This window comes from Armigeres subalbatus, chromosome 1, assembly GCF_024139115.2.
Source record: "Armigeres subalbatus isolate Guangzhou_Male chromosome 1, GZ_Asu_2, whole genome shotgun sequence".
Taxonomy (NCBI): domain Eukaryota; kingdom Metazoa; phylum Arthropoda; class Insecta; order Diptera; family Culicidae; genus Armigeres; species Armigeres subalbatus.
In genome coordinates, this window is record NC_085139.1 from 87,460,857 (window position 1) to 87,487,250 (window position 26,394).

At 41.1% G+C, this 26,394-nt stretch overlaps 1 protein-coding gene across 1 annotated transcript in view; it reads left to right on the forward strand.

Annotated features, from left to right (window-relative positions):
* Positions 1-26,394, forward strand: part of LOC134206328 (neurexin 1) — a 532,462-nt gene that overhangs the window by 343,000 nt on the left and 163,068 nt on the right. The window contains exon 8 of the mRNA XM_062682027.1: positions 24,684-24,833. Within this exon, the coding sequence (XP_062538011.1) occupies positions 24,684-24,833 (150 nt within the window). The remainder of the gene's footprint in view (positions 1-24,683; positions 24,834-26,394) is intronic.

A 26,394-nucleotide genomic window follows, 5' to 3' on the forward strand; every position in this document is an offset into this window, starting at 1 on the left:
CGAATTGAAAATTTAAATCAGCACGATCAGTACCTTTTGAAGAGGAAGGCCTGTGTGCGCCCGTTGATGGTGTTTTAACTCCATATCCGCCCGTGAAGTCTGAATAATAGGCTTTTCCGCGAACCACTAATGCTCCAGCTGTTTCGAAACGAGCATCGGCACGACTGTTCTCGATTCTGACTGCCTATACCTACATAGAACTCTCTAGCATCGGTTTCGCCCCAAATCGGTAAACCCAACCCGCAACAGCAATCAGCACTAAACGTCCACTAAAAAACCCAACACATGAGAGCGTACCTACTCCGAAGCAGTCGGAATTTGCCATAAAAGCAAATCCCATCAAAAGCGGCTAAATATGTTCGATCTCAATAACGGTAAACAAATGGCCCTAGCAGATGGTGTCCTGTCTCCTGTCTGGTGGACCATTTGTGCTGCTATGTCAGTCAGTCGACAGCAGTTCCAGCAGCTTATAGGGACCAAATAAGCTGATCAGTACAGAAAAATCGCTGTGCGGCTGCTTGATGTAGTCCCACGACCTGCTACTGTAGTAGCGCGCTGTCCCTATACGCACATGAAACTTTTTTCCTTTCGCACAGTTTTGCCATTATACCTTGCGTTGCTTTTGACACAGTGAAAAAAGGCGCAGCTACAAGGGAAGGCTAATCGGAAGGGGTTGCCAGATTCGCACCCCGAAACGGTATAAATTTTAATCTTGCTTTCTTTGGAACTCAACATTTGATAGGAATGCAATGCCAATTAGGAGGACAAAAGTAAAAATTACTTAGTTTTTCCTTGTGCCTATTATTATATTGTATTAAATAATGCAGATCTCAAGTAAAATGTCTGCAAACATCCACTGGCTAAGAGTATTTACACAATTTGAAATTGAACTTAAGGTTGTCTGACCGGTAATGGAGATCAATATTTACGGAAAGAAATAAGCAAATGCAATATCTACCGGAAATCCTTTTGATTGTTTATGTCTGGTAAAACTTTTATTTTTAAAAATAATTTTTCGTAGCAAATGGGAAATTATTCTTAGTTTTGTCGAAAAATTCCTAAAAATTTATACCGACAATTGTTTTGAATTTCAGAATTTCATAAAAAAATGGAGCCCTCTCGTTTTTCTTTTTGCTTATTAAAAATTTAAAAGTATGGGGTGTCTATGAAAATTCAGAATAAATTTTCGTACAAACTCAATAGTATTTTCGGTTAAAATTTATTAGAATTTCCGGCATTATCTCGAAGCAATCAATATACTTTAAATTATTCAATTGTTTTCCAAATATTGCTTGCAATTTTTCCAATTTTTCGAGTACTTTTCTGCAACATAAGATACAAATTCATGGAATGGCCAACACATAGATTATTTAATTAATAATTTCGGAAGTTTTAATGAGTTCATGAAATTTGAATCATGGTTCACTAACTGTAGTCATGGAGTCATGGAGTCAAAGAAGAAAACCATTTGTTTGTAAACCTGCTTTTTTTCTGGCCCGAGTCCCTATTTGCATCATGATATTTTGAATCGAACGAACCCTATCTAACCATTCGACCCTGTACGCATTGCCAGGAGCAGTACAGATGGACGTGGCAGCTTTTCCGCACCACATTTGCGTTCGATTCGTTTATCATTCCGTCGTAGTCGATCGAATGCCCGGTGACACGGGCGGCGGCGGAGGCGGCTGCTGCCATTGGTCTTCGATAACGATAAAACCAGGTCATTCTTCTGTCGCTTGCCGTCTGTGGTTCAATGATGATGTTGTCGTCCTGCTGCACGGCCGCTCACCGTGACCCGGCCTTGTGCCGTGACAACTGTTCGTAGCGCAGAGTCCTTTGTTCATAATGTCTACCTCCAATGGAATTGGTGAACGTGACATCGGGCAGGCCCGCTCGCATGGGAAGGGCAACTCTGCGCCGAACAACACCGGACTGGCTGTGCTGTGTCACGGGTAATTAATTCAATTTTGTAAATCCCATCATGACGCAACAATGGACTAGTTGATTGAGCTGGTCCCGGGAACGATTTTCGGGGATGAGCCGATTTCGTCGATGGGGACCGAACGACGAGAGATTAACGATTGGCAGCAGCCGCGCGATTTAGGGCACTTTTGATCATTTAGCGGCCGAAAAATTATCCTTCGAATGACGAGCCGCATGTTCGCCGCTCACAACAACCCATGTAGAAGCAAGTTTCCACGGCAGGACGCGCCTTGCTTTGAGGTTCAAAAATTAACGAGTCCATAATTGGACCATGTTAGTGCCCACTAAATTGTAACGGGGATGCTTTGTTTCCGGACCTCGGAGCTGTTTTCCAACGAAACACAGTATAATTAGTAACGTTGTTTCTTTTCGTTCGCGGTTGAACCTAGGGTAAAGTGCCCAATAGTGGACCCCCAACCAATAGTGGACCCCCCAGCCATTTTTGCATTATTACAGCACAATGTAAACATTTTGCTATGAAATTCCATCGGGAGAACCTACCTTAAGATCCTATGATTTGATTACATGCATTGGAAATGCTATCAAAACTAAAATTAGATGATTTTTTACAATTCTTTAAAAAATAAACACGAGAGTGTCCATTATAGGAATATTGTGGGGGGTCCATAATAGGGAAGAAGAACGTTTCGAAACGGTACATAAAAATCAAATGAAGTGTCGACTATAGGGAAGCAATTTCCTATTATTGACCCCCAGGGGGTCTACTATAGGGCGAATTCAGTCAGACTTTGAAATGTTAATTTCAACGAATAACGTCGAGTATTTGAGTGTTTCATGTATGTATCATGAAGAGGAGATGCAGAGCTTGATATTAGATATCACGCAAAATTAATATTTTGATAATTTCCACTCCTTATGCCAGGAAGAGCAAAAATTCGCTACTAGGGGATCCACTATCGGGCATTTTACCCTACTAAATCATGCAAACCGAGAGCAACGGGAGATGCGATGACGATAACAACGATATGGCAGGCAGGCCTAAACGCTTTAGAGCTTGTAATGGTCGATTTTATGAACGGAATAATGGGCGATTGGAGGTGTAATAACATGTTTAGGCGGCGATGGTGGGCGGATAATGGTCATGATTTTCCAAGTGAGCTGCACGAACTGTTGCATTTCTGAATTACATTCATGGCAGTGATTCGTGCAAATGTTTGAACAATACCTTAACTGCAAATTATGTTACTTCAAATGATAGTGATCACGATTCGAGAAATAATGTCAATCGACAGCGTCGGAATCGTGTTCATCGAGCTTGTTTCGGAAATGCCTGCATTATGAAATAAATCGTTTCCAACTCAAAACAAATATTTTTCAACATTGGCATATTGCAACCCCAAAGCAGTTGCACAGCGAGATTTCTACCTTTTTGATATTGATATTCCGAATACTTAACATTTTTCACTTCGGAGGTCTTTATGGCACACAAATTAAAATATTTTAATAGATCAATAGTTTCCATCAGCTTCCATCAGAAAGAATTCAACTTTCATATTCTAATGATTGTAACTATCAATACTAGATTCTGCCGAACTTTGGCTCAAATGCCGAACACCCATACTAAAAATTGTCTGAAATTACGAACACCACCTTAAAAACACAGATATGCAAAATTTACAAAGATATTTCAATGTTGGACAATTATAATGTCCTTGATCGGTAGGCCTGACGGGAAAATTCGTTCATTTATGCAAAAATAACGAAGTGCTCAGAGCTCAGATAAATCTTCATGTAGTGTGTGTTCGGAAAATGAGTCTGTTTCTTGGTCTGTTTGCGAATTGAGTCAAAACGGTAATCTGAGTTGCCATTTTTGCATTCGTATATCGTTTTGGCTCAAATCCCGAACATGACTCATATTCCGAAAACTGGCCTTTTAGCACCCTAAAACTAAAAAAATTATCGGTTTTCAGGTCTGAGGATCAAGATTACAAATGATTTTCAAGATCCTATGGAAAGAATTACACGAATAAAGCCCAAATGGCCATTTAAAAACAAGTGTTCGGATTATGAGTCATGCTCGGAATTTGAGTCAAAACGGTATCATAAGGCGTTACATGCATGAGTCAAATTTGTTTCGCCCAAACACCACATTCGTGCATAGTTTGCCACAATTTGCTTCTTTTCACTGATTGATTCGTATTGTGCTTTGACGTCGATAAAAATATAATGTGTCTGAAGTTGTATTCTTAGTATTCTTACCGAGGATTTTTGTTAGGACAAAATATTGATTACTCGTTGATCGGCCCTCATTAAAATAGGATTGCTATTCGCCGACGAAAGACTCTGCAAGCGGTCTCAGTATGTTAAATAGAATATGGGACAAGATTTGATAGTCTTTTCCCCTTCTTGAAAAGGTGGAGAACGAGGCAGCCAAACCATCTAGTATCCATTTCTTCTTCGTTTCATATTTGGTCGGGGTTCAGCCATAACGCACCAAGCGGCTTTTTGACTGACTTGCGGTATTTTACTCGCACAAAAAAAAAACGGAAATCATTTTACATCAGTTCATCCGTCCATTTATTCTGCTAACCGAAATATCTGGCTGAATTCCTGGGGGAATTCTGTATGAATTATTGGGGGAATCCAGAATGAATTCTTGGTGTAATTCAGAATGAATTCCAGGGGAAATTCAGAAAGAGCTCCGGGGGAAATCAAAATGAATTTCTGGGAGGAAATCATAATGAATTCCATGGAAAATTCAGAATGAATTCCTGGGGAATTCAGAATGAATTTCTTTGGGAATTCAGAATGAATTCCTGGGGGAATTCAGAAAAAAAATCCTGGGGGAATTCAGAATGAATTCCTGGAGAAATTCAGAATAAATTCCTGGGGGAATTCAGAATGAATTCCTGGGGAATTCAGAATGAATTCTTGGGGGAATTCAGAATGAATTCCTGGGGGAATTCAGAATGAATTCCTGGGGGAATTCCGAATGAATTCTTGGAATTCCGAATGAATTCTTGAAATTCAGAATGAATTCCTAAGGAATTCAGAATGAATTCCTAAGGAATTCAGAATGAATTCCTGAAATTCGAATGAATTCCTGGGGAATTCCGAATGAATTCTGGGGAATTCGAATGAATTCCTGGGGAATTCCGAATGAATTCCTGAAATTCGAATGAATTCCTGAAATTCTGAATGAATTCCTGGGAATTCGAATGAATTCCTCAATTCAGAATGAATTCCTGGGGAATCGAATGAATTCCTGGGGAATTCCGAATGAATTCCTGGGGAATTCAGAATGAATTCAGGGGAATTCAGAATGAATTCAGGGAATTCAGAATGAATTCAGGGGAATTCAGAATGAATTCTGAGGGCATTCAGAATTAATTCCGGGGAATTCAGAATGAATTCCTGGGGAATTCAGAATGAATTCCTGGAGAATTCAGAATGAGTTCCTGGGGAAATTCAGAATGAATTCCTGGGAATTCAGAATGAATTCCTGAAATTCAGAATGAATTCCTGGGGAATTCGGAATGAATTCCTGGGAATTCAGAATAAATTCCTTGGGGAAATTCAGAATGAATTCCTGGTGGAATTCAGAATGAATTCCTGGGGAATTCAGAATGAATTCCTGGGGAATTCAGAATGAATTCCTGGGGAATTCAGAATGAATTCCTGAAATTCAGAATGAATTCCTGAAATTCAGAATGAATTCCTGGGAATTCAGAATGAATTCCTGGGGAATTCAGAATGAATTCCTGAAATTCAGAATGAATTCCTGGGGAATTCAGAATGAATTTCTGGGAAATTCAGAATGAATTCCTGGGGGAACTCAGAATGAATTCCTGGAGGAATTCAGAATGAATTCCTGGAGGAATTCGGAATGAATTCCTGGAGGAATTCGGAATGAATTCCTGGAGGAATTCAGAATGAATTCCTGGAGGAATTCAGAATGAATTCCTGGAGAAATTCAGAATGAATTCCTGGAGAAATTCAGAATGAATTCCTGGAGAAATTCAGAATGAATTCCTGGAGAAATTCAGAATGAATTCCTGGAGAAATTCAGAATGAATTCCTGAAGAAAATCAGAATGAATTTCTGGGGAAATTCAGAATAAATTTCTGGGGGAATTCAGAATGAGTTCCTGGATGAAGTCAGAATGAATTCCTGGAGGGATTCAAAAGGAATTCCTGGGGGAGTCCAGAATAAATTCGTGATGGAATTCAGAATCAATTCCTGGGGGAATTAAAACGATTTCCTGGGAGAATTCAGAATGAATTACTGGCGGAATTCAGAATGAATTTCTGGCAAATTCAGAATGAATTTCTGGCGAATTCAGAATGTATTTCTGGCGAATTCAGAATGTATTTCTGGCGAATTCAGAATGAATTTCTGGCGGAATTCGGAATGAATTTCTGGCCGAATTCAGAATGAATTTCTGGCGAATTCAGAATGTATTTCTGGCCGAATTCAGAATGAATTCCTGGCGGAATTCAGAATGAATTCCTAGCGGAATTCAGAATGAATTCCTAGCGGAATTCAGAATGAATTCCTAGCGGAATTCAGAATGAATTCCTAGCGGAATTCAGAATGAATTCCTAGCGGAATTCAGAATGAATTCCTAGCGGAATTCAGAATGAATTCCTGGCGGAATTCAGAATGAATTCCAGGGGGAATTCAGAATGAATTCCTGGGGGAATTCAGAATAAATTCTTGAGGGAATTCAGAATGAATTCCTGGGGGAATTCATAATGAATTCCTGGGGTAATACAGAATGAATTCCTGGTATAATTCAGAATGAATTCCTGGAGGAATTCAGAATGAATTCGTGGGGGAATTCAGAATGAATTCAGAATGAATTCCTGGGGAAATTCAGAATCAATTCCTGGGGGAATTCAGAATGAATTCCTGAGAGAATTCAGAATGAATTCTTAGGGGAATTCAGAATGAATTCTTAGAGGAATTCAGGATGAGTTCTTGGAGGAATTCAGAATGAATTCCTGATGGAATTAAGAATGATTTCCTGGGGGAATTCAGAATGAATTTCTGGAAGAATGCTGAATGAATTCCTGGGGGAATTCAGAATGAATTCCTGGGGAATTCAGAATAAATTCTTGAGGGAATTCAGAATGAATTCCTGGGGGAATTCATAATGAATTCCTGGGGTAATACAGAAGGAATTCCTGGTGTAATTCAGAATGAATTCCTGGGGAAATTCAGAATGAATTCCTGGGGAAATTCAGAATGAATTCCTGGGGAAATTCAGAATGAATTCCAGGGAGAATTAAGAACGAATTCTTGAGAGAATTCAGAATGAATTCTTGAGGGAATTCAGAATAAATTCTTAGGGGAATTCAGAATGAATTCCTGGAGGAGTTCAGATTGTATTCCTGGGGAATTCAGAATGATTTCCTGGGGAATTCAGAATGAATTCCTGGAGGAATTCAGAATGAATTCCTGGAGGAATTCAGAATGAATTCTGGAGGAATTCAGAATGAATTCTGGGGAATTCAGAATGAATTCCTGGGGAATTCAGAAGGAATTCCTGGGAATTCAGAAGGAATTCCTGGGAATTCAGAATGAATTCCTGAGAGAATTCAGAATGAATTCTTAGGGAATTCAGAATGAATTCTTAGGGAATTCAGAATGAATTCCTGGGGAGTTCAGAATGAATTCATGTGAATAAAGAATGAATTTCTGGAGGAATTCAGAATAATTCCTGGAGGAATTCAGAATGAATTCCTGGGAGAATTCAGAATGAATTCTGGGGAATTCAAGAATGAATTCTGGGGAATTCAGAATGAATTCCTGGGGAATTCAGAATGAATTCCTGGGGAATTCAGAAGGAATTCCTGGGGAATTCAGAATGAATTCCCAGGAATTCAGAATGAATTCCTAGTAGAATTCAGAGTGAATTTCTGGGGAAGCTCAGAATGAATTCCTGGAGGAGTTCAGAATGAATCGCTGGGGTAATTCAGAATGAATTCTTGAAAGAATTCAGAATGAATTCCTGGGGGAATTAAGAATGAATTCCTGGGGGAATTCATAATGAATTCCTTGGGGAGCTAAGAATGAATTCCTTGGGGAGCTAAGAATGAATTCCTGAGGAAATTTAGAATGAATTCTAAGTGGAATTCAGAATGAATTCTTGGGGGAATTCTGACTGAATTCCTGGGAGAGTTCTAAATGAATTCTTGAGGGAATTCAAAATGAATTCGTGGGGAAATTCATAATGAATTCCTGGGGTATTCATAATGAATTCCTGGGTAATACAGAATGAATTCCTGGGTAATTCAGAATGAATTCCTGGAGGAATTCAGAATGAATTCGTGGGGAATTCAGAATGTTTTCCTGGGGAATCCAGAATGAACTCTTGGGGGAATTCAGAATGAATTCTTGGGATAATTCAGAATGAATTCCTGGGGGAATTCAGAATAAATTCCTGTGAGAATTCAGAATGAATTCCTGGGAAAATTCAGAATGAATTCCTGGAATTCAGAATGAATTTCTGGGAAATTCAGAATGAATTCGGGGGAACTCAAAATGAATTCCTGGAAATTCAGAATAAATTCGTGGGGGCATTCAGAATGAATTCCTGGGGAATTCATAATAAATTCCTGGGGTAATACAGAATGAATTCCTGGTATAATTCAGAATGAATTCCTGGAGGAATTCAGAATGAATTCGTGGCGGAATTCAAAATGAATTCAGAATGAATTCCTGGGAAATTCAGAATCAATTCCTGGGGAATTCAGAATGAATTCCTGAGAGAATTCAGAATGAATTCTTAGGGAATTCAGAATGAATTCTTAGGGAATTCAGAATGAATTCCTGGGGAGTTCAGAATGAATTCCTGGGGAATTCAGAATGATTTCCTGGGGATTTCAGAATGAATTTCTGGAGGAATTCAGAATGAATTCCTGGGAATTCATAATGAATTCCTGGGGAATTCAGAATAAATTCTTGAGGAATTCAGAATGAATTCCTGAAATTCATAATGAATTCCTGGGGTAATACAGAAGGAATTCCTGGTGGAATTCAGAATTAATTTCTGGTGGAATTCAGAATGAATTCCTTCAGAATGAATTCAGAATGAATTCCTGGGAAAATTCAGAATGAATTCCTGGAGGAATTCAGAATGAATTCCTGGGGGAATTCAGAATGAATTCCTGGGGGAATTCAGAATGAATTCCTGGGGGAATTCAGAATGAATTCCTGGGGGAATTCAGAATGAATTCCTGGGGGAATTCAGAATGATTTCCTGGGGGAATTCAGAATGAATTCCTGGGGGAATTCAGAATGAATTCCTGGGGGAATTCAGAATGAATTCCTGGGGGAATTCAGAATGAATTCCTGGGGGAATTCAGAATGAATTCCTGGGGGAATTCAGAATGAATTCCTGGGGGAATTCAGAAGGAATTCCGGGGGGAATTCAGAATGAATTCCGGGGGGAATTCAGAATGAATTCCGAGAGAATTCAGAATGAATTCTTAGGGAATTCAGAATGAATTCTTAGGGAATTCAGAATGAATTCCTGGGGAGTTCAGAATGAATTCCTGGGGAATTCAGAATGATTTCCTGGGAATTCAAAATGAATTCCTGGGGGAATTCAAAATGAATTCCTGGGGGAATTCAGAATTAATTCCGGGGGGAATTCAGAATGAATTCCGGGGGAATTCAGAATGAATTCCGGGGGAATTCAGAATGAATTCCGGGGGAATTCAGAATGAATTCCGGGGGAATTCAGAATGAATTCCGAGGGAATTCAGAATGAATTCCTGGGGGAATTCATAATGAATTTCTGGGAGAGATCAGAATGAATTCCTTGGTGAATTCAGAATGAATTCCTGGGAGGAATTCAGAATGAATTCCTGGGGGAATTCAGAATGAATTCCTGGGGGAATTCAGAATGAATTCTCGGAGGAATGCAGAATGAATTCCTGGGGAAATTCAGGATGAATTCCTGAGGAAATTTAGAATGAATTCTAAGTGGAATTCAGAATGAATTCCTGGGGGAATTCAGAATGAATTCCTGGGGGAATTCAGAATGAATTCTTGAGGGAATTCAAAATGAATTCCTGGTGAAATTGATAATGAATTCCTGGGGTATTCATAATGAATTCCTGGGGTAATACAGAATGAATTCCTGGGTAATTCAGAATGAATTCCTGGAGGAATTCAGAATGAATTCGTGGGGAATTCAGAATGTTTTCCTGGGGTAATCCAGAATGAACTCCTGGGGCAATTCTGAATGAATTCTTGGGAAAATTCAGAATGTATTCCTGTGAGAATTCAGAATGAATTCCTGTGAGAATTCAGAATGAATTCCTGTGGGAATTCAGAATTAATTCCTAGGGGAATTCAGAATCAATTCTTTGGGTAATTCAGAATCAATTCCTGGGGGAATTCATAATGCATTCCTGGGGGAGTTCAGAATGAATTTCGGGGGGAATTCAGAATGAATTCCTGGGGGAATTCAGAATGCATTCGTGGGGAAATTCAGAATGAATTTCTGGAGGAATTCGGAATGAATTCCTGAGGGAATTCGAAATGAATTTCTGGGGGAATTCGTAATGAATTCCTGGGGGAATTCGGCATAAATTCCTGGGAAAATTCAAAATGAATTCCTGGGGAATTCGGAATGAATTCCTGGGAGAATTCAGAATGAACTCTCAGGGGAATTCAGAATGAATTCCTGGAGGAATTTAGAATGAATTCCTGGGGAAGTTCAGAATTAATTCCAGGCGAAATTCAGAATGAATTCCTAGGGGAGTTCAGAATGAATTCCTGGGGAAAATCAGAATGAATTCCTGGGGAAAATCAGAATGAATTCCTGGGGGATTCAGAATGAATTCTCTGGAGAACTTTGAATGAATTCCTGGGGGATCTTAGAAATTCTTCTTGGAACTTGTCCAGAAACTACTATTGTAGATCTTCCTTGTGAAGGAATTAGTGGCGGAACTTCCGGAGAAATTCCTGGAGGAACTTCCGGAGGAATTCCTGGAGGAACTTCTGGAGGAATTCCGGGAGGAACTTCTGGAGGAATTCCGGGAGGAATCAGCGGAGGAATTCCGGAGGAATTCCGGGAAGAACTTCTGGAGGAATTCCGGGAGGAACTTCCGGAGGAATTCCTGGAAGAACTTCCGGAGGAATTCCTGGAGGAACTTGCTGAGTAATTCCGGGAGGAACTTCCGGAGGAATTCCGGGAGGAACTTCCGGAGGAATTCCGGGAAGAACTTCCGGAGGAATTCCGGGAGGAACTTCCGGAGGAATTCCGGGAGGAACTTCCGGAGGAATTCCGGGAGGAACTTCTGGAGGAATTCCAGGAGGAACTTCCGGAGGAATTCAGGAGGAACTTCGGAGGAATTCCGGAGGATTTTCTGGAGGAATTCCGGGAGGAACTTCCGGAGGAATTCTGGGAGGAACTTCCGGAGAAATTCCGGGAGGAACTTCCAGGAGGAACTTTGGTCATGAAAAACAAACACACTTGGAAATACGTGGCAAAATTTTCCTTAAATGTCCTTAAAGAGGTTTCCACCGGAACCGGTTCCATGTTGGCCTCCTGAGGAAGACCAAACTCATTTGGAAGTACTCAGCATTAGTTCCAATCGTTTATTCGAGTAAAATCACAATTTTTATGCCGTCGAACGGCACCAATATGATCAAATACGTAAATGTCCTCATTGGGCTCATTGAGCACCTGAAGGTTATCAAACACACTTAAAAGTACACGGCATGAGCTCTTTATGGTTTTGTGAGTGAATTCAAGACATTTGGGCATTCAAACGGATCCAATACATCCATTTTGGAAGTATCCCCTTTAGGTCCCTACCGGAACCGATATCAAGCAGCCATGTACCCGGAACCAACTGCTTGGTCCTAGAAATCTCAAATATAACATATGCTTGCATTTAGATTCACCATTCATAGATTTTCCATGAACAAAATCATTTTTTCGTGAGTTTCTTGGAAAAATTACATTCTGGGTTACTATAGGTACCCCACGGGGTTTTGGCCTCAATCCGGAACCAATATGAAAATTCACATCCGCAAACCGTCTCCTGAAAATATATTCATCCCTATTCTTGTTTACGGACGAACGAAACCTTCGAACGAATGCAGTTCTTTCGAATCGTTTCCCCTTTTGTTTTTGCTGGCGTAAAGGAAAATGCGCATCAGCTTTCGTTCGAAAGCGCGTTCGTACGTAAACAAGAATAAGGGTGATTAAATGTTCGTTCCAACCATACCTGTTTTGTTAAATTCTGTTGATCATTGACGAAATGAGGGCAAATCGAAAAATAAATTTCAGTCGTTTTGGTCTGTTGGTATCGTAAAGGTTAACCTTCCGGGACTCGCTTCATCCTGGACCGCTCACGTAGTCCCGCCTGTGTTGTGAACGAGAAGCATGCTTTTTTCGAAGCTGTTGTCCTTTTTACAACGGCGCGAGTCCCCAAAGGTTGAGAAAGGTGTGACAGCTCACCCGCATTTACCCTAACCTGTGATTCATGCGACGCCGCCAGATGCCGATCTCCTGTTTATCGCCGAGTATTGTCCGCAGCACCTTAGGGGTCGTACACTTATTACGTAAGCAATTTTTCTGGGATTTTCATTGGCATTACATCCCCACTAGGGCATTGCCACCTCGCAGCGTAGTGTTCATTAAGCACTTCCGCAGTTATTAACTGCAAGGTTTCTGAGCCTAGATACTATTTTTGCATTCGTATATCATGAGGTTAAAACGATGATACTTCTATGTCCATGGAAGTCGATTTCCAAATTAAAAATTGTCTAGACCGGCACCGAGTCGAACCGATTGGAACAATTCAAAATCCAGTTAAAGCACCCGATTCCAGTAATTTCTATAAATCGATTATGATATTCCGACCAAAAAATCAAGCACTGAGAAATTATTCAAAAGAAAATGTCGAAAAATAAAGATAAAATATCACTGATAGGTAAATATATTCCATAATACACATTCCTTTACATTCATAAAAGCTTCGCCGTTGAATGCAATTTGTTGCGAATAAATCGGTTAGGAACAAATGCATGAAAATAGGTGATTATTTTGTACGTATATTGTGCACACATACATACAAACACGCATACACAGACATCATCTCAATTCGTTAAACTGAGTCGATAAGTTTATGTAACACTGTAAATCTCATTTTTCCTCAAAAAAGTTCATCTTTGGGGCGAATATACAGATTTTACGTACACTTAGTGTTTGAAAAGGCACAACCACCCCTCTCCTACATATTACAAGAATTCCTAGGGATTCCTTTAATCCAACGAAATTATTCAACAAAAGATACTCATAGCAATTACCGTCTTGATTTTAATCATATACCACTACTGATCCCAATTGAAGGTCAAGATAATTTGGATTTTTCACTTACCCCATTTCACTGGGTTAAGTGGAAAAACAACTCCTAAATTTCAGATCTATTTTTATAAATTTCAAGCTACTAAAATAGTATGAATTACCGCACAGTTGGTGCAAAATGGACTGTTTTTGAGAGCCCATAATGATTGAATGCATTTAGATCGTTTAAACCGCTTTTACAATAAGTTGAACATGAACTATCGATTTTCCACTTCCCCAGTGTACCTTACCTGTTACGAATAACTAGTACATCCCTTTCCCTACACTTCCTGAAGAAACCTTTCTCAGGTATTTCAGAAGTAAATCCTTTTTTTAGTACTAGTCTTCGTAACCTGCCCTGTAATGGTGCCCATTATGGAGCATGAGATTTGATCAAATTATTCGTAGTACTTGATCGACGCACATACACACCGGCACCAGGAATCGAACCCAACCACCCTCAGCAAGGTCTTGCTTTGTAGCCGCGCATCTTAGAGTTTTCTTGAGTTTTCTTTCTTTCATTTTGAAAAGTATCATGATTTGAGTTTTTATTTGGTAAACGATCGGGAAACCACGATGGAGCATTTTGTACCATTCTCCTCTACACAAATATTTTTTAAAACGTATCTACGTATCTACGTATCTACGAATGGCCAAGTGCCAAATTCCATTATTTTTTATTGTCCCTGCACAATTATTTATCGTCTGTCACAAAGCTTCCTGTATCTCTTTTACATTGGTTCAGCTGCATCTGTAAGTGCTTGTAAGCACTGATGATCTCACGAAGCCTTCCGTCGTTAGCGCATCCGAAATTATGAATATGTTCCCCCTATATTCGAAACGGCATAACATCAGGAGAAGTAAGTGTGAAGCAAGCGTAACTGGGTTTATTCTTTGGGTTCGTATATGGTATCGGGAGGGAGCTTCACTACACCGGAAGCCCTCGTACTTCAGCAAAACAGTAAATCAGTTCCCGCTGAGTCATACCATCCAGAAGAATCCACAAGAGCAACGAACTTCCTTCGGGTAGGCGTCAGTCAATTTGGATCGCCACGTGGAGGGCGAGTATATTCTTTAAATTGAATTTGTATAGTTTTAGCAAATACTTGTTTATTTCTCGCCTATGATCCAAAGACGCGGTATCGAGAATAAAAGTGCACTATCCCACAATTACGACGGTGGCTTCAGCTATTTAATCATGATTTGATCAGAATATTCATCCTCATGAGTGCCATGCACAAACAAATCATTTTGATTGACTTATGGTCCCAAAATTCCACAATTTGATAGAACAAACTTTAGCAGACCAACTCCAAAAATTTGCAACTTAACATTTGACACGCTCACTGTTCGCCAATGACATTGGAGTTGCTGTCACATAAGAGAGCAAAAGTTCGCACCGAATACGTACGCGTGGAAAATTTGAAAACTTTTGACATCCGATTATGATGCTTGCTTTTTTTTGTCGCCACCTCATGCTCCGCAACGTAGTACCAATCAAAGTTCTTCTTCAACTCAAAGCCAAATTTAGTTCAAAATTAGTGGTGCTCACTTTGTGCAATTCCTACATAGGCACATAACTATCGATCTTCTGCCGCTTGAAGTTTGAATGTCGCACTTCAAACTACCGCCACACGCCCACAGTTGAAAATGGCTAACTGCAATTGAAATGAGTTGCAAAAATCACAAGCCAGAACGACGATCCAATTAAAATTTGAAGTGGCTAGACAAGCGGAGATGATGAAGCTGTAAATTCAACTCAATTAAAATTTAATATTCCCGTTCACTACATCCTAGCTTCGTGGTGGAAGTGCCATTCCTCTCTATCGCTGTTGTTGGGTTCTGGCCTCTAGCGAAAGAAGCCACGTGTCGATCGTTGCCACCATTTTCACACCCCCATTCGTACGTCATTCTGCATAAGAGTTTGCTGCCATCATCTATCATCGTCCGCAGCCGGCAGGTACATTCGAATCCGGAATGAATTGACGGCTTGTGCTTGTGAGAGGGAAATACCTTTCTTCCTCTAACCCTATCCGGTCATCTTTTTGACTGACAAGCACCCGACACAAACATGCAATCTATTCATACATATACCTTCCTCCCCCTCTCCGGAACAGTTACACGTGAATGGAGCGGGTGGAAAGAAAAGCACTGTTCACCTTTGCAGATGTAAATTTATTCAGAAGCTACATGCAGCGCAGGTTCTCAGACCTGCGGACCTGGCCTTGCATCTGTTTGGCTAAAGTTATTTTAGGAATTCTACCATCTCAGCTTCGAATAGACCTTGTCGGGTCTGAAACGGAAGTCAGTCGAGTATAGTTTTACTCAGAGTTCGACTAATTTCCATTTATGTATGACGAATCACTCCCATGGAGTTTGGTCGACCGGATCGGTATGGGACTTGAAGGAAACACGTGATTGGAATAACAATATGCCTTCTCCGCCTACTAAGCTCGACAGTGACTTGGATAAGAGCCGGAAGTATTTCGGGTCGAATTATCAGATCAAATTTTCAGCATTATGAGGCAGACAATTCGTGAGCAATTCGCTCACGAGGCTGCAGTCACCTTCCCCGTTTTGCCTTTCTCGTACACCATAGTTTAACGAAAAGGCTATTTATTCACTTCAATGACGATTTTGTGATAGAAGGTCCGAATACCCATAGTTTTATATACCAATCGGCTCATCTCGACGAATTGGGATAATGTCTGTCTGTGTGTAAATATGCGCAAAATAAAACTCACTCACGTTTTAGGAACCTACCAAAATCTGTATAAGAACTGGGCATATGCGAAAATGCTAGATTCCCATGCAAATATTGTATGAGAAATTTCAATTTGGCAAGCTTTTTTTTACAATATTTGTTTGTGAGCTTAAATTTTTTGTATAAAAGTCTCACAATTTTGCAAATTTAATTATTTATTTCCAGACTAAGGCCGGACTGGCCATTCAGCTCGGTCCATGGCTGCACGTCGCCAACTACGCAGTCTGCGGAGGGTTAGCAAATCGTTCTCAACTTGATTCATCCACCTTGTTCGCTGTGAACCTCGCCTTCTTGTTCCCGTCGGATCGTTCACCGAATTCTTCTTCTTTTTCTTATTGGCATTACATCCCCACACTGGGACACAGCCGCCTCGCTGCTTAGTGTTTATTCAGCACTTCCACAGTTATTATGTGTGAGGTTTCTAAGCCAAGTTACCATTTTTGCATTCGTATATAATGAGGCTAACACGATGATACTTTTATGTCCAGGGAAGTCGAGACAATTTTCAACCCAAAAATGCCTAGACCGGCACCAGGAATCGAACCCAGCCACCCTCGCTTTAAAAAAAAAATTCTCAAAGTTTCATGCATTTTGATAAGTAAAAATTTCAAAACTTTGATTAAAATTAATTAAAATTCTCTAAACACTCTCTCTAAACCATGTCCGATTGAGCTCAAATTTAGCATGGGGTCATATTGTGGGGTAATGAAACTTGTAAGCAATGTAATTTTTTGAAATTCAAAAATGTCTTTTTCATTGGCACCCTAGTAGGCATGAAGCTAGCAATAAACGAAGAAACGACTTTGGAAAATTTTACTAATTTTGTTCTGGGTCTTAACATTTACTAGATATTTTTTGCAATTTTCGGGAAAGGAACTAAAATAAATTGAGAATTGAAGATCTTGGGTTGGGACTTTAAGAAGAGTTTGGGAAGCGAATTGAAGTGTGGTCTGGCTCCTGAAGGCTCTGTGAAGGCTCCTGCAAGAGCACTCTTACAAGTTTTCGAGGGGAAAGTGCTGCGTACCATCTATGGTGAGGTGCAGACGGTAAGCGGTACGTGGAGGAGGCGAATGAATCGCGAACTGCATCAGCTGTTGTGAGAACCATTCATCGTACACACCGCGAAAATCGGAAGACTTCGGTGGGCCTGGCACGTAGCCAGAATGTCGGACAGTAATCCGGATCGAGGCCCTCCTTAGCCGCACGGCTACAAAGCAAGACCATGCTGAGGGTGGCTGGGTTCGATTTCCGGTGCCGGTCTAGACAATTTTCGGTTTGGAATCATCGTGTTAGCCTCATGATATTCGAATGGAAAATGGTACCTTGGCTTAGAAACCTCGCAGTTAATAACTGTGGAAGTGCTTAATGAACACTAAAGTGCGTTGCGGCAATGTTCCAGTGGGGAATGTAATGCCAATGAAAAAGATGAAGTCCGATCGACCCAATTTTCAATAGAAAACTATGGGCAACGATTCCCACCGAATGCACTTTGTTGCAAGCAAGTAGGTTCAAGATGAGTTCCTAAAGCATGAGTGAATTTCATTTTGCGCACATTCACATACAACAGACTGACAGACAGACTTCAGAAGGAATTCCTGGAGGAACTTCCGAAGGCATTCCTGGAGGAACTTCCGAAAGCATTCCTGGAGTAACTTCCGAAGGAATTCCTGGAGGAACTTTTGAAGAAATTTCTGGAGGAGCTTCCGAAGAAATTCCTGGAGGAACTTCCGAAGGAATTCCTGGAGAAACTTCAGAAGGAATTTCAGGAGGAACTTCCGAAGGAATTCCTTGAGGAATTTCCGAAAGAATTCCCGGAGAAACTTTCGAATGAATTCCCGGAGGAATTTCCGGAAGAATTCCCGGAGGAACTTCCGGAGGAATTCCTGGAGGAACTTCCGAAGGAATTCCTGGAGGAACTTCCGAAGGAATTCCTGGAGGAACTTCCGAAGGAATTCCTGGATGAACTTCCGAAGGAATTCCTGGAGGAACTTCCGAAGGAATTCCTGGAAGAACTTCCGAAGGAATTCCTGGAGGAACTTCCGAAGGAATCCCTGGAGGAACTTCCGAAGGAATTCCTGGAGAAACTTCCGAAGGAATTCCTGGAGAAACTTCCGAAGGAATTCCTGGAGGAACTTCCGAAGGAATTCCTGGAGGAACTTCCGAAGGAATTCCTGGAGGAACTTCCGAAGGAATTCCTGAAAGAACTTCCGAAGGAATTCCTGAAAGAACTTCCGAAGGAATTCCTGGAGGAATTGCCGAAGGAATACCTGGAGGAACTTCCGAAGGAATTCCTGGATGAACTTCCGAAGGAATATTCCTGGAGGAACTTCCGAAGGAATTCCTGGAGGAACTTCCGAAGGAATTCCTGGAGGAACTTCCGAAGGAATTCCTGGAGGAACTTCCGAAGGAATTCCTGGAGGAACTTCCGAAGGAATTCCTGGAAGAACTTCCGAAGGAATTCCTGGAGGAACTTCCGAAGGAATTCCTGGAGGAACTTCCGAAGGAATTCCTGGAGGAATCTCCGAAGGAATTCCTGGAGGAACTTCCGAAGGAATTCCTGGAGGAACTTCCGAAGGAATTCCTGGAGGAACTTCCGAAGGAATTCCTGGAGGAACTTCCGAAGGAATTCCTGGAGGAACTTCCGAAGGAATTCCTGGAGGAACTTCCGAAGGAATTCCTGGAGGAACTTCCGAAGGAATTCCTGGAGGAACTTCCGAAGGAATTCCTGGAGGAACTTCCGAAGGAATTCCTGGAGGAACTTCCGAAGGAATTCCTGGAGGAACTTCCGAAGGAATTCCTGGAGGAACTTCCGAAGGAATTCCTGGAGGAACTTCCGAAGGAATTCCTGGAGGAACTTCCGAAGGAATTCCTGGAGGAACTTCCGAAGGAATTCCTGGAGGAACTTTCGAAGGAATTCCTGGAGGAACTTCCGAAGGAATTCCTGGAGCAACTTTCGAAGGAATTCCTGAAGGAACTTCCGAAGGAATTCTTGAAGGAATTCCTGAAGAAACTTCCGAAGGAATTCCTGGAGGAACTTCCGAAGGAATTCCTGGAGGAACTTCCGAAGGAATTCCTGGAGGAACTTCCGAAGGAATTCCTGGAGGAACTTCCGAAGGAATTCCTGGAGGAACTTCCGAAGGAATTCCTGGAGGAACTTCCGAAGGAATTCCTGGAGGAACTTCCGAAGGAATTCCTGGAGGAACTTCCGAAGGAATTCCTGGAGGAACTTCCGAAGGAATTCCTGGAGGAACTTCCGAAGGAATTCCTGGAGGAACTTCCGAAGGAATTCCTGGAGGAACTTCCGAAGGAATTCCTGGAGGAACTTCCGAAGGAATTCCTGGAGGAACTTCCGAAGGAATTCCTGGAGGAACTTCCGAAGGAATTCCTGGAGGAATTTCGAAGGAATTCCTGGAGGAATTTCGAAGGAATTCCTGCAGGAGTTCCCGAAGGAATTCCAGGCGGAATTTCCGAAGGAATTCCCGGAGAAATTTCTGAAGGAATTCCTGGAGGAATTTCCGAAGGCATTCCTGGAGGAATTTCCGAAGGAACTCCTGGAGGAATTTCCGAAGGAATTCCCGGAGGAATTTTCAAAGGAATTCTTGAAGGAATTTCCGAAGGAATTCTTGGAGGAATTTCCACAGGAGTTTCTGGAAAAACTCCCGAAGGAATTTCTGGAGGAGCTTCCGAAGGAATTCCTGGAGGAATTTCCGAAGGAATTCCTGGAGGAATTTCCGAAGGAATTCCTGGAGGAATTGCCGAAGGAATTCCTGGAGGAATTTCCGAAGGAATTCCTGGAGGAATTTCCGAAGGAATTCCTGGAGGAATTTCCGAAGGAATTCCTGGAGGAATTTCCGAAGGAATTCCTGGAGGAATTTCCGAAGGAATTCCTGGAGGAATTTCCGAAGGAATTCCTGAAGGAATTTCTGGAAGAATTTATGGAGGAATTTCTGGAGGGATTTCCGGAAGGAATTTCTGGAGGAATTTCCGGAGGAATTCTTGGAGGAATTTGCGAAGGTATTCCTGGAGGAATTTCCGAAGGAATTCCTGGAGGATTTTCCGAAGGAATTCCTGGAGAAATTTCCAAAGGAATTCGTTGAGAAATTTTCAAAGGAATTTTTGGAGGAATTTCCACAGGAATTTCTGGAAAAACTCCCGAAGGAATTCCTGGAGGAACTTTTAAAGGAATACCTGGAGTAACTTCCAGAGGAATTCCCGGAGGAACTTCCGAAGGAATTCCTGGAGGAACTTTTAAAGGAATACCTGTAGTAATTTCCAAAGGAATTCCCGGAGGAACTTCCGAAGGAATTCCTGGAGGAACTTCCGAAGGAAATTCTGGAGGAACTTCCGGAGGAATTCCTGGAGGAACTTCCGAAGGAATTCTTGAAGGAACTTCCGAAGACATTTCTGGAGGAACTTCCGAAGGAATTCTTGGAGGAATTCCCGGAGAAGCTTTCGGAGGAATTCTGGAGGATCTTCCGGAGAAATTCCTTGAGGAACTTCCCGACGAATTGCTGGAAGAACTTCCGGAGGAATTCTTGGAGAAACTTCCGGATGATTTTGGAGTAACTTCCGAATGAATTTTTGGAGTAACTTCCGTAGGAATTCCTGGAGGAACTTCTTGTTCCTGGAGGAATTTCCGAAGCAATTCCTGGAGGAATTTCCGAAGGAATTCCTGGAGGAATTTCCGAAGGAACTCCTGGAGGAATTTTCGAAAGAATTCCTGGAGGAATTTCCTAAAGAATTCCTGGAGGAATTTCCGAAGGAATTCCTGGAGGAATTTCCGAAGGAATTCCTGGAGAAATTTCCAAAGGAATTCTTGGAGGAATTTCCCCAGGAATTTTTGGAAAAACTTCCGAAGGAATTCCTGGAGGAACTTCGAAGAAATTTCTGGAGGAACTTCCGGAGGAATTCCTGGAGGAACTTCGAAGGAATTCCTGGATGAACTTCCGAAGGAATTCCTGGAGGAACTTCCGGAGGAATTCCTGGAAGAACTTTCGGAGGAATTCCTGGAGGAACTTCCGAAGGAATCCTGGAGGAACTTCCGAAGGAATCCTGGAGGAACTTCCGAAGGAATTCCTGGAGAAACATCCGAAGGAATCCTGGAGAAACTTCCGAAGGAGTTCCTGGAGGAACTTCCTAAGGAATTCCTGGAGGAACTTCCGAGGAATTCCTGGAGGAACTTCCGAAGGAATTCCTGGAGGAACTTCCTAAGGAATTCCTGGAAGAACTTCCGAAGGAATCCCTGGAGGAACTTCCGAAGGAGTTCCTGGAGGAACTTCCGAAGGAATTCCTGGAGGAACTTCTGAAGGAATTCCTGGATGAACTTCCGAAGGAATTCCTTGAGGAACTTCCAAAGGAATTCCTGGAGAAACTTCCGAAAGAATTCCTGGAGGAACTTCCGAAGGAATTCCTGGAGGAACTTCCGAAGGAATTCCTGGAGGAACTTCCGAAGGAATTCCTGGAGGAACTTCCGAAGGAATTTCTGGAGGAACTTCCGAAGGAATTCCTGGAGGAACTTCCGAAGGAATTCCTGGAGGAACTTCCGAAGGAATTCCTGGAGGAACTTCCGAAGGAATTCCTGGAGGAACTTCCGAAGGAATTCCTGGAGGAACTTCCGAAGGAATTCCTGGAGGAACTTCCGAAGGAATTCCTGGAGGAACTTCCGAAGGAATTCCTGGAGGAACTTCCGAAGGAATTCCTGGAGGAACTTCCGAAGGAATTCCTGGAGGAACTTCCGAAGGAATTCCTGGAGGAACTTCCGAAGGAATTCCTGGAGGAACTTCCGAAGGAATTCCTGGAGGAACTTCCGAAGGAATTCCTGGAGGAACTTCCGAAGGAATTCCTGGAGGAACTTCCGAAGGAATTCCTGGAGGAACTTCCGAAGGAATTCCTGGAGGAACTTCCGAAGGAATTCCTGGAGGAACTTCCGAAGGAATTCCTGAAGGAACTTTCGAAGGAATTCCTGAAGGAACTTCCGAAGGAATTCCTGAAGGAACTTCCGAAGGAATTCCTGAAGGAACTTCCGAAGGAATTCCTGGAGGAACTTCCGAAGGAATTCCTGGAGGAATTTCCGAATGAATCCCTGGAGGAACTTCCAAAAGAATTCCTGGAGGAACTTTTGAAGGAATTCCTGGAGGAACTTCTAAAGGAATTCCTGGAGGAACATCTAAAGGAATTCCTGGAGGAACTTCCGGAGGAACTTCCGGAGGAATTCCCGGAGGAACTTCCGAAGGAATTCTTGAAGGAACTTCCGAAGACATTTCTGGAGGAACTTCCGAAGGAATTCTTGGAGGAACCTCCGGAGGAATTCCCGGAGAAGCTTTCGGAGGAATTCTGGAGGATCTTCCGGAGAAATTCTTTGAGGAACTTCCCGACGAATTGCTGGAAGAACTTCCGGAGGAATTCCTGGAGTAACTTCCGAATGAATTTTTGGAGTAACTTCCGAAGGAATTCCTGGAGGAATTTACGAAGGAATTCCTGGAGAAATTTCCGAAGGAATTCCTGGAGGAATTTCCGAAGGAATTCCTGGAGGAATTTCCAAAGGAATTCCTTCCTGGAGGAATTTCCAAAGGAATTCCTTCCTGGAGGAATTTCCAAAGGAATTCCTGGAGAAATTTCCAAAGGAATTCTTGGAGGAATTTCCCCAGGAATTTCTGGAAAAACTTCCGAAGGAATTCCTGGAGGAACTTCCGAAGAAATTTCTGGAGGAACTTCCGGAGGAATTCCTGGAGGAACTTGCGGAGGAATTCTTGGAGGAACTTCCGAAGGCATTTCTGAAGGAACTTCCAAAGGAATTCTGGGAGGAATTCCCGGAGAAGCTTTCGGAGGAATTCTGGAGGATCTTCCGGAGGAATTCCTGGAGGAACTTCGGAGGAATTCCTGGAGGATCTTCCGGAGGAATTCCTGGAGGAACTTCCGAAGGAATTCCTGGAGGAACTTTCGAAGGAATTCTTGGAGGAATTTCCGAAGGAATTTCCGGAGGATCATCCGGAGGAATTCACGGAGGAACTTCCGGAGGAATTCCTGGAGAAACTTCCGGAGGAATTCCTGGAGTAACTTCCGAATGAATTTTTGGAGTAACTTCCGAAGGAATTCCTGGAGGAACATCCGAAGGAATTTCTGGAGTAACTCAAATCTTATGTGGAAACGTTGTACAGAAATCCTCTCACGATATTTTCTAATGTTGTTCTAGAAATGGCTCATGTTTTCATTTTTCAAAACCAGCTGGAGTTTGTTTATTTTGATCTCCTCATTGCGTGATTGGTCGGCGCTGCTGTTGTTCTCTCGCCGAACCACTGCATGAGTGATAAATTTCTTCCCCATTTTTGCCAATTCCTTTTGTTCTCCGTTTACGGCAAATTCTGAAGCTGCTAAAGTAAACTGCAAAATGATGACATAATTTTGGCGACACTGACAGAATCATTCTGGCGGGCTTCTTCTTCTTCTTCTGACGGGCTAAATTGGGCAATTTTCTCTCTCAGAGAGTGCTACCACGTGCTTTTTTAACGGAAACCCCTTCCCTCAGACCTTAAGTTGTCGTCCAAAAATACTCTAATAAGGAACTTCTCCCGTTTCCTGTTATTGATAATTTAACGAATGTATCTGTCATACTTGAGTGATACGAACTCTTTTCGAGGCGGTGCCATTCCGTCTGAAATCGCTTGAAAATTTCGACATTCGGAGATTGTTAATTTTCGAATTGCCTACCAAAAGTTCATGAATGTGATGCCTACAGGGAAGCCCAATTAGCTGTCTCTTAAACATTTTGTCTAAATGTTTACACGCTTTTCTTTTTGTTTGATGCAGTTGTGTCGAATGATGTAAACATAATCCTTGAAGAAAAAAATATATGAATTATTATTACAGTTTTAAATAAAGAAATTAACACAAAACATACTTTACTTAAAGATCCCAATCGACAATCGCATTATATACCGCTGTGGCTTGTTCTATCCCTGTTGAATTTTGGATTGGCGGGAAAGACGGGAAAGGTCAATTGAATCATCGTTTGTTGTCTTTTGGTCTGCTTTGTTAAAAAAAACAGTAATTGGCGTCCATCACATAGAACAATGGACACTCTGGCGTGTGTAAACAATAAATATCCTCCAAATTGAACGCTTTTGGAGCGAAATAATTTTTAGGAAAATGAGTGAAACGATGCGATTTAGCATGCAAAACTCGAATGTGATGCATTCCTTCAAATCCGCTAACGAGTTTGCTTGCGCGGGAGAGCTCGTTGATTGAAATTTGTGAATGTTTTTATCAACACTGATAGCAAATTTATAAGTCGATGTAAGAAATCGACAAACATTAGAAATATATTGTCAAAAAATCGTGAATCATTTGTAAATTTGTAAATAAATCATTTTTAATGTATCGATGTGCTGCCAAATATATGGTTTTAGGAATGATAACTGTGCACTTACACTTTCCAAACCGTCAAACACACTTGGAAGTAGAAATTCCCACAACAAAGTTCATCGTTCAAATTCCCAAATTCATACCATAAACGTAAAAGCTTTTTTTCCGGATGTGAATCCGTTTTCGCAATTCAAACTAACGTTCACCGTTTCCTCTTCCACTTTGTTTCCCTTTTCTTCGCAGATAAAGCCCCCTCGGAGGCAACCTTTCGCGGGACGGAGTTCCTCTCGTACGACCTGGGCCAAACTGGCGGGGAACCGATCGTTAGCGCACAAGACGCCATCACGCTCTACTTCCGGACCCGGCAGCCGAACGGGCTGCTGTTCTATACAGGTAAGTGGGGATTCTTAAAAATATAGAAACGAAACAGGGATGTGATTGCTTGCATTATATTCAGTGTGCGGCCGATAGTTATACTACCGTTCATTTAGAGTGCAGTCAGAAAACAGGCGATAATGCTCCTTATTCGTTTTCTACTGATTAAAAAAATCAGATAACTTACTTGGATTTTTATATTTGGATTGGATTTTTACGACAATCTAATGAAAGCCAATTTAATTGGTGATTAAAAATTATGTGGGTTGGGGAAGGTTTCGCTATAATAACCTTTTATACATTTCATTGAAGGAGAAACCAAGGAATACGATAAATATTATGAATTACATATATTAGAAGATAATCTGCAAGCAGAATCAAATGAGGTATTCGAAAGGAATTTAGAGAGGATTATCAACAAGTAGGGAAGAATTCAAATAAAATTCTCTTTAGATAGCAAAGTAAATGGGTCTGTAGGGGAAACTGGACACACATGATCCCCGGGGACACATGATCCCCCCCTGTTTTCTCGAAAACTAATCACATTTTTATACCAGTGATATGTGCAAACGGATCCGTTAGATAGATAATTGAATCTGAGTAACATTTGATATTAGTTACTTTATGTATATGGGTTTTAAAGAGGTTTTATTATTTGAGCATTCTCAATCCTTTTTCTCTTCAGAAGAAAAAAGTTTAATAACTTTTAATATGTCCAACCAAAACGTACCAAATTTTTACTGAACAAAGTTTTATTGTTGTAGAATTGAATAAAATCATTCAATTAACTATTGCTTATTTTCCATTGAATACTAAAAACAGAACAAAATAAATAATCAACATGGACACACTTGATCCCCCACAGTTTGGACACACTTGATCCCGAAATTGCATATATTAGGGCGTTTGTTGTATACCGTTGCATATTATTGTATTGTATGTAACTAATTGATCTGTTCAAATTCTTTTCTAGTTAAAAAGTATAAATAAATTTAATTTCTCTTTAATTTTGTCAATCAGACGATACAAGCGCAATTCTAATTTCTCAATAGCCTTATTTCTGATAAGTTTTATTAAATGCATTTTAACATTATTTTCTATGAAAAAGTGTATAAATTAGGCTTTGAAAATACTCAACAAATCACAGGGATTAAAATCAGTTGTTCGATCTGGTACTAAATTCATTCCGTTTGAACTAGGAGAAGTTTGCTTACAATTACCATTTATTTGTAAATCTTCTTAAAGAATTTTTCAATAATAAGCACATTCAACAACTTTTAGTCAGTTGTTTAAGAGAAATCGCATTTGTGTAATAATAACACACACTACACACATGATGATGCGTGACAGTACCTAATTGATGTATAAAGTCACCATCCTGGTATGATCACGGTTGTGGTATTGGTAGTAAATAGTCTGGCGATCTCGATGTATCACAAGTTTTTTATTGATCTCAAAACAGGGATATTTACCATTGGCCATGGCATTCGCAGTGTGGCCAATTTTCAGACATTTAATAAAAAAAAATAGATTCTAAAATTACAAAGATATATTTATGTATCTATCAACCATTTTTGGA